Source organism: Chelmon rostratus, chromosome 8, assembly GCF_017976325.1.
Source record: "Chelmon rostratus isolate fCheRos1 chromosome 8, fCheRos1.pri, whole genome shotgun sequence".
Classification (NCBI taxonomy): Eukaryota; Metazoa; Chordata; class Actinopteri; order Chaetodontiformes; family Chaetodontidae; genus Chelmon; species Chelmon rostratus.
Genome location: NC_055665.1, coordinates 2,591,628 through 2,603,833, shown reverse-complemented (window position 1 = coordinate 2,603,833; position 12,206 = coordinate 2,591,628). Strand labels below are relative to the sequence as shown.

Genomic DNA, 12,206 nt, shown 5'->3' with positions numbered 1-12,206 from the left:
TTCAGCCAGAGGGAGAAACACACCTCGCAGCACAACACGACATCACGGCTGAAATGAAACAGAAGCCACGAATGTCTTTCAGGATCATTGGTGCTTATATTTAAAGACTCTAAAGTTTGGAACAGCTGAGTCGGAGCTGTTATTGAACAGAGCGAGTGACTCAAAAAATGCAATGACTTTTAGTTAACAGTGAGTCTGCTTATGCACATTTGTGGACGCCATTGTTGGATGATTTATATTTAAAACTAAATCAATAAAATGTAAGTACTTATTAATATGTCATTTTTTTACATTTAATTGATTATTTCTTTTAGTCTGTAAAATGTCATAAAATAGTGAAAAAATACCCGTCAACACTTGCCATATCTTAAGATAGTGTCTTGAGATGCGGAGGTATTCACTTTGCAGTTCTATATAACACAGGACTCAACAAATCCTCATTTGATTTAAACAAGCCATTATCAAATTTGTTTTTGTTGTTTGACATCAGTTCATTAACTAACTGTATCAGCAGTAAATGAGTCATTTGAAGTGCACATGTGGTTGATATTCTTATGCAGCTGCAGCACCCCAGCAACAAGCCACTTTGTCCCTCGAAGATGGAAATTCCATTTTGTCCATAGTATGACCATAAATAACAGTATATGAGCGCTTCCCAGTGATTCTTTATGGGATAAGCGTGACTGAGTTGTCTTCTTTGTCACCCCACCTCTCTGTCAGGTCACCACTCCCTGTGTATTCAGTCCATGGACGGGATGCTGATGTTCTTCGAGCAGGACAGCTACTCCTTCGGCAGGTTCCTCCCTGGTTTCCTGCTGCCCGGCCCACTGGTCTACAACCCCAGAACAGACAGCTTCCTCACTGTTTCCTCTGCACGCCAGCTGGAGAGCTACAAGTAGGTTGTTTAACAAAAAAATAAATTCAATAACGACAATAGCCTGTCATGCTCATTTGACGAAGATCTTTGTTAATAATTAAATTATGTGATACATAGCAAGTGAAATGCATTAATTGAGTAGATGTGTATTTGTTTTTTTTAATGTTTACCATGCTCATCAAATGTTGGTCAGATGTCTGCTCTCTCTGAATCTGATCTGAATCTAGTGTTTTGGTTTAAGATGAAAATGGATAAATACTCCTTTGCGCTCATCTTACATAAGACACCAATACCACTGATGTAGTTACATGTTAGTTTGTGGGGGTGTAAAGATATTTTAGAAACGTTCCAGAATGTTCAAAACAACTCGAACACTCATTCTAACACGTACCAGTCCATTCTGGTTTTCTGGGATTTATTTCATTTGCCGTAATCATTTGTCACGCACTGATAAAATCCTTTAAAATGCTTGAAGCAGGCCTTCATGCAGCCGTTCTTTTGTAATGAATGACCTTCCTAAAACTGAAGATGAATTTTCTGGACACCTGTTGCACTTAAACCCACCCAACTCTCTATGTAAATCAGTGCAAATGCAAGAAAATACTAACATTTTAAACCAAAATGAGAAAAAAAATGCCTTATTTTTCCCTAAATTATGCCTGAAAATCTTCACCACTTTGCAAGTGCTAGTCTGTACACTGTAGCAGTTATGAAGTTATCTGAGGTTACCTGGTGTTATCCATTGTCTTCAGTATCAGCTGCCGATGGTTAGCACTCAGTAATGCGTCACCATTTTAAAGGCATCTGCTCTCACTGCAGAACTTGCCTGGACAGACCAAAACCGATACACACACGCACACACACACACACATGCACACACACACACAGTTTGATGGGAAAGTACCTCACATTAATGTAAGCACATGCACGCTTCCCATTTCCCTCTGGCTGAGACGTGGAGAGCTTTTAGAAATCTTGCAGACTGTGTGGGTGTACGGTATGTGTGTGCGTAGTTTTCCCTCCCAGCTGTTTGTTATCTGGATGCCCCCCCACCAGTACCAAGCGATTCTCCAGAGTGGAGACACTGACCTCTCTTCTGTTTGTGGACACAGAAATGTAGAAATGTGCATTAATCTGAACTTTCTTGACGGTTCATCTCAGTGAAAGCTGCTACCTGTCTAGTTTCTCCTACATCAAATAAATGGCATCGATTAGCTTATTGACTGAATAATAATCAGCAACAGTTTTATTAAATGATTTATGTATTTTTATATTTATTATATAAAAATACATCTGTTGGTTTCTGTTTCTGTCGTTCTCTCTCATGGTTCGATCCTTGTCTCCTCATGTCCATGTGGGCTTGAGCAAGACACTGAGCCCCCGGTTTTTGTGTGTCTCTGCAAGCAAAGATAATTTTTTGTGTCTAAACACAAACCAAGGTCTGCTGTTCAAAAGTGTGATCCGACAGAGACACTCGTGCTGTGCCGTCAGCAGAGACACAACATGTGTACACAAAATAATAGCAACAAGAGCAGTGATGCACGCAGTCACTGTGAACTTCTGTGACAAAGACAAGTTCCTCTAGTTGTTTCACAATAAAATCTGATGTGAAACCAGAGCAGCAGGAAGTGAATTAGCACTAATGTATCACAGCAGATACAGTACCAACAGAGCTCTAAGAGAACATTAACAAATTCTGTTTTAGTATTAGTTTCAATATTAATGTCACGATCGAATTGGAGCTGATTGGTTAATGACCCATTTACAATAAGAAGTTATCAATAGCTCGATTCATAATGATAAGCACTGAAAGATCAAGCTTAGAGCTAAGCTTAAGCTCAGCACAAATTTGTTAAAATAAGTCTTTCTAAGAAGTCTTTTTGGGTCTGAGATTATCACTAGACTGTGCAAAATTAAAATTTACCTTTCTTTCTTAGGAGTCTGCTTGAGATATATCTCACCACACTCTTAAAGGGTTGGTACACCCCCCCCTCAAAAAAAAAGAACATTCTTACTTACAGCTTGTGGTATTTAACCAAGCAGACTCACTTCTTAAGAGAAATCTGGAGGAGAGAACATACAACCAGACGCTTATGTGTTGGGGCTTTACTGTTATATATATTCCATATCAGATGACGGGGTCACGGCTTCACTGACTGTCATACATTTAATATCAGATGACTGGTCAAACTGTTCTGCCTGCCTCAGTTTATTTAGCCTGCTGGATCGTCTCCTGCACTGATGAATGAGAGCTTGGTGTGTGTGTGTGTGTGCATGTGTGTGCATGCGCACGCACGCCTGTGTGTACGCCTGTGTGTGTGTTGGCGTCAGCTTTGCGATTTCAGTTTGTGTTTATCCATGACACAGAGAGAGCATATGCATGTAGTGTGTGTTTGTATAAGTTGTGTGCACACTGTGTGTGTGTGTGTGTGTGTGTGTGTGTGTATAAGCTTGTATGATGTATATGTTGAAGGTAAATGAGTGTGTTTGTTTGTGGAGTTTTTCAAAGAGATCCTCTTTCACATAAATGAGAACACTGTTTCTTCAAACTCAGTGTCCGACACTTTACATGATGACTGATACCAACTAGACACACACGCACACACATGCACACACACCCCTGCACACTCCTGCACACATAGAGTCAGGCCCTACCAAAACTTGGTCCACGTGTGTGAGAGAGCACACTATGTTCACCACAAACACTTTTAAATGTCAAAAAAAAAAAAAAAATCCCAAGTGCCAGTGGTGTGTGTGCGCAACTTGTTCTCCTTCCTCATAAGTTAGGCATGCAGGGGAATAATCAGATTTTTGTGGTTTTTCAATTTTTCTCTCATACACATGGTGCTTTGTGTGATTCCTACCCCCTCTCATAATACTCAAATCGACTGGTGGATGGAACTGAGCACGCAGTCACACACCCACATGCATGTACAGTTTTAATTAATTCATTCTACCTCATACCCCATCATTAATAAGACATCTAAGTGAAGGGTGGAATAGAATTATCAAAATAGAGTGAAATAATACAGTTATTTTATGGTGTTGTTTTAGTATTATTAGGCTGAATTTAATCCATTCACTCATGCAGGAGTCGTCCTGTCGATCCATCCAGCACTGCTTTAAAAGCTTAAAACCACTGACATATTTAATATATTTTTAAGTCCATTTTCTTCCCCAGGAAATGGTCACGGTGTGATGAAAAGGTTTCTTTACTGGCAGTCATCCATAAAGCAGCTCGTTAGTCTGCTCGCCGTTCCTCATAGAAGCTCAGCGGGTACGGCTACTGTACGGATGAGTTCAAAACTATAAATCATGTGTTGTACTAAAATAAAATCAAAGTTTAGAACACTTCATTTGCTTTTTATACACAGTGTTACGAGGCATTAGCGTCACTTTTTGGGTCACATATGGTTATCAGCTTTATCCAGATATAAAACTAAAATGTTGAAGCAGTGGGAGGGGGCCTTGACAATTTCTTTCTCTATACAAAAAATAAATAAATAGAAAATAAACAAAGGGATGGAATTAAGAGTTTCTATAAAGAACCCATCATTTTTATTCCTTTGCTATAGAATATTCTCAATTCATGGTAAATGCTAATTTTAAACAGGTTTTGAGTTAGTGTGTTCACCTTCATTGCATCAAGAAATAAAGATACTGAAATGGGACACACAGTGTTGACAGCTAATCTGGTGCTCTGTGAGACGTCGGATGCTAACATGCTGCTAATGACGACACTAACATGCTGATGCTCAGCAGGTAATGTTTACCATGTTCAGCATCTTAATTTAATGTTAGCATGCCAGCATTTGCTTATTAGCACTAAACACAAAATACAGCTGAGGCTGATGGGAACCAGTATTGGACAAGTTAACATTTTGACCTGGTGACGGCCCCAGATGAAACCAAAAGTGAAACAAAATTATTAGAATTCATCCTGAGAGAGTCATTAATGTAGCAGCAGTCCACCTAAAAGATGTCTTGACAGTTCACTATAAGCCCAAAATGTCAACCTGCTGGTGGCACTAGAGTCTAAGTCAGGGGATCACAAAAGATTCATCCTCTATGGACCGTGAATGTCTGGATACTCAGTCTGAAGCAATGTGTCGGACCAAGTCTCATTTAGTTCACATAAAAATAATTTTTAAAAAAGCTTCAGTTTTGAATGTGCTGTGTTTAAATAATTCTATTGCCTTGTGGAGTTTATTCAGCAGTATGATTTATGTCTATCAATGCACATACTGTTAGTGCAAAATGCACAAAGTACATTGAGTTCTTGTAAAATAACTTGAGAAACAGGATGCGATGACAATCGGTATACAGGACATACATACTGTACATTGTCAGTATATATATTGAGTATAATCCAATAAAGGCAAAAATGTTGTCACATGAACAATAACACTTTGCACATTTAGTGCACAATGCTTTAACATGAAAGACTTATCATATTATTATTATCAGACTCAGTCCTTATTATACTGAATTTTCTTCAACATGCTGTTTTGTAGTGTCAATCAATCAATCAATCAAACTTTATTTCTATAGCGCCTTCCAACATCCAAAAGGAGCACAAGGCGCTTAACAAGGAAAAAATAAAAACAACAAATAAATAAAATAAATTAAAACAAGTAAAAAGAATTTAAAAAACACAGTCAGAAACAGAGTAAGCATTAAACGCCAGGCGGTACAAATGCGTTTTAAGATGACATTTAAAAGCAAGTGTCAGTTTGTCTTATTAGTTTTCTCACATCACCACAGTTTTGTACTGCTACTGAACAGAAAATCCCAAAGGAGTGATCGTTGTCTCCTGATGTACAGATGGCTGGTATGAATCAGAGTCCATGTCCATAATGTGGCGGCCATATTGGATTATGGCCCTTATGGTTTAAGGTAGATTTCAGACCTGCCAGCTTTGATTAACAGCAGGTTTGTGGTCCAAGTATGTAACACTGAGTGAGAAAACTGTGAGTGGATAAATCAGCAGTTATGTCGTGTTTGGGCTGCTGTTCAGAGTCGGGTTGGGTTGGGCTCGGAGCTTTCTGTTCATCCAGGTGTTTGAGGAGAAGGATAGAGTCCTGCCAAGCTGCTTCGACTGCCAGCTTCTTACTGGAAAACTCCTGATGCTGAAGATGCCAAAATCAACTGACCACAGATCAGTCTGACCACTTTATCCTCAGGCAGTTGCCAACAGCTCACTGATTAAAACTGATAGACCGTAGTTCCGGGGAATAGCAGGTCAGCAGCTTGTTGACTGACCTGACAGAAGCTGTAAAAGAGAAGGAGAATATAAGACGCTAGCTGCGGATTTTGTTAATAGTGAACATGTTATACGGTGTTCGACTTTATTTAAATGTTAATAAACGACGTGTACAAGGATTTCTGCCCTGGCCTTACTGATGGAAATTCTCTCAGGAAAATAGCTGGTGTTCTTGCGGTCTTGGGTTAGTGGTAAAAGAAGCAACATTTGTAACTAGAGAGTCGCTAATTTGAGTTCTCAGACTGGCTGTGGAAATGAGAAATGCTCCCTGCACCATGCAAAGTGTCCTTGAGCAAGGCATTTCGTTTCCAGCTCTGCCAGCAGCCAACACTTGCCTGCAAAGGCAAAACAGAAGTAACTAATGGTGTGTTTTGCCTGTCTCAAAGATTGCATGTTCAGCAAATTGCAAAAAGTGAAGTATAATGTGATATAGGTGGTTAGTTCTAAATAACACAAAATACAGCAATAAGATGCAGAGGATTGCCTTGCCTTTTATGGAAAATATGTATTTTCTATTAGAGTCATTGACTGAATATTTTAATCGTAGCAGAGATAAACGTTCAGTTCCTTGATTTGAATACATATAGATTTGACAGTAGCTAATCTGTAGTAGCTTTGCATGTGTTTGCAAACAAAAAAACAGCTTTGAAACAGTGGGTGACAAGCAGCACTCTAAAACTACACAGGAGCCTGAATGTGATCCACTGACGCTAAGCAGCTGTCTGTGTCCCTCTGACTCCCAGGTATGAGACTCTGTCTGTGGCCACAGAGGCAGAGAGTCGACAGGATCCCGAACTGCCCCTCAAGACTGGAGGCAAGAGGCTGACGGTGAGTCCTGGACACTCCAGCTACCAGGGAGACACTTCAAACTGACTGATGTGTGGAGGGGAAGATTCTGATGTCGACCATAAACGCAGTTTCACCCAGAAATCTTTGACATGACACAACACTGACATTTAGACCTTCTGTCACCTGTCCAAACTGTCGTGCCATACGAATGCTTTTCGCTGTTAGGAATATTTCAATAGTAGCTTTAAGTTTATCAGCTGAAACAGTGTTATTGGTTGTATGTGGGCAAGGTACAGTTAGTTGACAGCTAGTTCAAATTCAAGTTGTTTATACAAGAACACAGTTTAATGGAAATCTTCCTCTGGGGCCAACAAAGTCACCAAGTAAGTAAGTCTCCAAGTAAGTAAGTCCCTTAGGAGCTGCTGCAGTGTGTGTACTGTATGTTTGACTTATGTATGTATAAAGAATAAGGTATGTAAAAATATGTGTGCCTGCATGTATGTTTGTGTTTTCTCCTGCAGCCTGACTGGACGTTTGTCCTGGGAGAACAGGCGCTGGACCTCTCTGTGCCCTCCTTCTCCCACTCCTCCTCCTCCATCTTCGTTCTGGGTGAGAGGAACCTGTACTGTCTCCGTGACAACGGCCAGATCCGCTTCATGAAGAAGCTGGAGTTCAACCCCTGCTGCTTCCTGCCCTACACCTCAGGTAAGCGCCGACACTGGATCTTTAGCATGGGGTTTTAGTAGCTAACTATAAAGGGATATTTCACCCTTACAGTCCTAATGTTCTTGTCCAACAAGCTTTTTGTTCAGGTCAAGTCCTGCACACCTGATCCAGTTAAGGACTTAATACAGATTGACTGAGTAGTAGAAGCAGATCTACTGGGCTCTTAACTGGATGTGTAAGAATAGATTATAAAGACTGAAGCAAAGCCAATAGGCCACCGAGAAATGGAACAGGATGAGAAACACGTGTTAAAGAGTTTTAAAGAGGAAATAAGATCAAAATCCATCATGTATCTGTGTGATTAGTTTGGAGGATGTGTCTTCCCCTAACACGTAGGTCAGGTGTTCGCTTTACTACTCACAAAGAGTGAGAGGTCAGAGGTCACAGGGCAAGTTCAATCATTCTCAAATCCAGTGCCCACTCTTCAGAGAAAAATATGGGCAGGCGCTCTTTCTGTTCTTGCAGCATTTGGACGTTGTCTTGCAGAGAACCGAGCACAGCCACTGCGGGAACAGTGTCAAATTTAGCCAATGCAGCACAGGTAAAGCTCTCATGTGCTCTACCAAGAGTAAAGGGCAGCAACACAAAACTCACCATGCATCAGTGCACCTGCCACAACCAAACTATTGAAAAGAAGTGAAGAAAATACACAAAAACAAAGTGCTCTGTGCAGTGGCCCAGCGCCACATGACTTGCTCTGCAGGAAGCTGGTTTTGGCAGAGCGTGATGGAATAACTGGAGTAGCTCTGCTGCATGCATTAAAACAAAAACTGAACAGATTACTGAACACATTGTAGTATATAAACATATGGTGCAGGATGAATGGATAACTTAATAAATACAGACATATAGATTGATAGGTAGTACATATGATATTCTGTATTATTGCTGCAGTGAACACTGTGTGTGTGTCCATACTTGGTAATTTTTCAAAGAAACTGACGGATTAAAACTCATTGTCATAAATCTTGAAACAAGACTGCTTTCTAATTTCATGAAAAGAAGCATTTTGCAGATACACAATTACAGTGCAGATACATGATCTAGATCAATTTACCCAGAATGTGGCAGTGCTTCATGTCCAAACTGCAGGAGGGACCGAGCAGAGTTGGAAAGAACACCCTTCCTTTCTAGGTTAGACAGGGTTTGATTTGTTTGAAATATCAAACCAGGTAGTTTATCATTTAAGGCACCTTCACAAAAAAGACAGTTTTGGATGATCCGGGTAATTAATTTTGCCATAACGAATGTGCAGGATATTGAAATCATAGGCATTACTCTGGACTGTATATGGTGAAGCAGCATTGCTGCAGATGTGTAATGACTTCCAGGCTTGTGCACCTCTCCCTGTCTTCACCTCTGATAGGCAGAGAGAGAGAGAAGATTATGTATAATGTGATGATTGTGCAGCTGTCCAGTAACGTGAGTTTGTCCTTTTGAAAAGACATCACATCTGGCTACTGCTTTCCATACGCTCAACGGACAAGATTTGGTTGTGTGCGAGTTACGATGTATGCCAACAGATCTTGAAGTGGTCTCCAGGTTATACACTTTCTGTCGGAGAAGGAGAGAAAGGAGGCAAAAAACAGAACAAACTGTTCTCATGAATGCAGCTTCCACTGGAACCTTAAAAACGCTTGAAACTGACAGACATTATGCATGGATGTTTCTCCACACACACACACACACACACACACACACACACACACACACACAGTCTCATTATTCAATAATTACTGATTAGGAGTGCAATTGCATCAAATTGCAGTTTGATTGCGGCAATTTGGAAAAGTAGAGGACAAACACAAGAATGTGCACAAACAAATACATTCTAACACAGATATGTGAATCTATTAGTTTTAGCTCTATGCTGAAGAGCTGCCTGCTGTTGTATTATGATCTGAAAACAAAAGAATTCTGAAAAACTCGTTGTTTAACATAAAACCCATCTGGATCCTTAAATCTTCTTATTACATCTATTCATACAGATGTTTCTTTCTGATCAATGTGTTTCTGATTACCGATTGGATAAGAGAGCATGAAACTGCAATTCACCACGTTCTACCCGAAAACAGCATCATTCTCTTTGTTTCTGTCCACTTCATTTACCCTCCCAACCAGGGACAAACACTTTAAAGTTGTTTATTTTTTCATATGAAAGCAAAAGAGGAAAGCGGTACAACTTCAGCCTGATTCTTATCATCACAAGCAAAAACTAATCAGCCAGATATTGTTGGACGTCCAGAATTGTGCGTAAATACAGTAGAATAAAAGTTCTGTGTGTGACCTTTTGAGCATGGAGCAATAAACAGCCTTTTTATAAGCAACAAAAATGTTACTGTCTGGGTCAGTTTACACAACAATTTACAACAGAATGATTTTTGTGAGAGTGTAATACTAGATCTGAAATATACTGGCTGACAGATGGAAGGAGAAAATAAAAAAGGATGTGAAGGAGAGCAAAAAAATCGACTGGAGGAAGGACGCAGGAGGGAGCATTGATGGAGGGATTGGAAGAACGGCCAAGAGCTTTCCTCTGATATCTGTTTTTAATTTTACAATTAAAGTATCTCAGCTTTCAAAGTACCCTTCACTATCTGTTCCAGACATTATTTTGATTATTTAAATTACTCTTGGAAATCGGCAATAAATTCAATGCATGATGTGCCAGTGCAACAAAAGTAGCTTTTATTGGGACGTGATTCCTGTCAACAATGAAAACCGCAGAGGAATTCCCACATGGCTGGAAGACAGCGACCCCTGCAGTCTTCTGTGTCCAGGTTCGGTGGTTTGGTGTTGGGTTATTGTTAACAGGCCAGCTTTTAGTGACACTGTGACTGTCAGAGCTGCCACTCAACATTCAGTAAAGGCTGTTTTACGGTGCATCTAGTGGATCTCCACAGAACCTTAGCAGCTAAGTGTGGTGCAGAGGAGGATAGACAACAACGATCTCTTGAGTGTTTCCTAACGCTTTCCTTCTGGCGTTCAGCCTCACAGCTGTCTCTGCTGGACCACTGCCCTCTCTCTCCCTGTCTGCCTCCCTCTGTCTGTCTGCTTCTTTCCCAAATAACTTTACTGGACTGACTGCTCATCAGAAATTTTGTAGTTCAGCTCCTGCATTCAGTCCACAATGAGATGGTAAATCAAACTGAAATCAAATTATATGATCAACTCTTCTAGAAACAAGACAAATAGGTGACATATTAATTCAGATTGGGACACGGTGGCTCACTGGATGATGAAAAATTAGAAACAGTGGGAATATACAGTAATAGAAATCACTCATGAGCCGGTCAACATTTCCAAAGCACTGAGATCAAAGCTCCTGCTCTGCTGACATTACTGTTAGGCAGTCTCGCCTTTATTGGACAGCATCAAGCAGAGAGGCACAACATCCAGTTGTTGACATCCAACTACTGTCCCCGGCTCCACCTGCTATGTGTCCATTTTCTACTCCAAGGAATCTTATCAGGCACATTGGGGAGGAGAAAGATAGAAGAGAGGGATGGAGAAAAGGCTGAAAGACAGGATGAGTGGAAAGAAGAGTGAAACTAGCTGCAGATGGTTGAAATATAGAGGACGAATGAAAGCATGAAAAAGTGTAAAAAAGTAGTCGGAGACGAGGGGAAGGCAGAGAGGTGACAAGAGAGGAGACAGAAAAGGAGGGAACGTGGAGATAAGAGCTGTGGATTGAAGAGTAGCAGAGGACAGGATGGTAAGAACGCAGCTGGCGTTTGGGAAATGCTCGGCTTGAACGTGACGGCAGAACGTAGATTGGACCTTTGTAATTAGGTTTAAATTATATTGCTGATGCTGAGATACAGTAGAAGGTGAGTGTTTGCTTTGATGTGGCACCAACACACACTCTGTCATTTTGACCCCTGCGCTGTACCACCCTGCTGACCGCTGTTGCCATATTATAACTCGTGTGTTCAACTGTGTGACTGAGGCATGTTTGTTTTGCGTGTGGCCGCCACCTCAGATCTCTGTAGGTGGTAACTGCACCATTGGTGGGATGGACTGGACAGTTGTGTGTGTGTGAAACATAAGTAGTAAAACAGTATTTATGTTCAGCGTTTCTAGCCATGAGTCACAAGAGAAAGTGTAGATGTAACTTTAGTTAATCATACACCTAAAGCTGACTTTGTCTTAAAATGAAAGGTCCAAATTCTATACACAAACCAGATGTGAGATGTAAAGATATGATTTTTTTTTTTTTTACAGGACAGAACAGGTTGCAGTCCTTTTAAAGGGCAATGCCACCCACTGCAGGATTTTGTTCTATGTGCTCTTTTGGTTGGATTTGTGAATGTGCACCACTCAGGCTGGGTTTCAGCCAGAAGTTTAATTATCACTGCAAAGTTTATATTATAGTACTTCTAACAGGTTTTTTGTGATAATTTATTGTTTTATGGCTTGAAATAAAATAGAGCATGCCAGCAGAAAAAATTCAGTATTCCGTTTTCCCCAATACAGACTATATTCATATGCAAAAGCTCGCCCAAACCTTGCACCTGGCAATAATCATATCTTAAACCAATAAATACAACA

At 40.4% G+C, this 12,206-nt stretch overlaps 1 protein-coding gene across 2 annotated transcripts in view; it reads left to right on the top strand.

The window, feature by feature from the left end:
* The window catches only part of bbs9 (Bardet-Biedl syndrome 9), a 159,406-nt gene that overhangs the window by 12,388 nt on the left and 134,812 nt on the right, over nucleotides 1-12,206 (top strand). For both annotated transcript variants that reach the window (XM_041942228.1, XM_041942227.1), the window contains exons 6-8: nucleotides 721-895; nucleotides 6,884-6,968; nucleotides 7,451-7,634. In XM_041942228.1, the coding sequence (XP_041798162.1) occupies nucleotides 721-895; nucleotides 6,884-6,968; nucleotides 7,451-7,634 (444 nt within the window). The remainder of the gene's footprint in view (nucleotides 1-720; nucleotides 896-6,883; nucleotides 6,969-7,450; nucleotides 7,635-12,206) is intronic.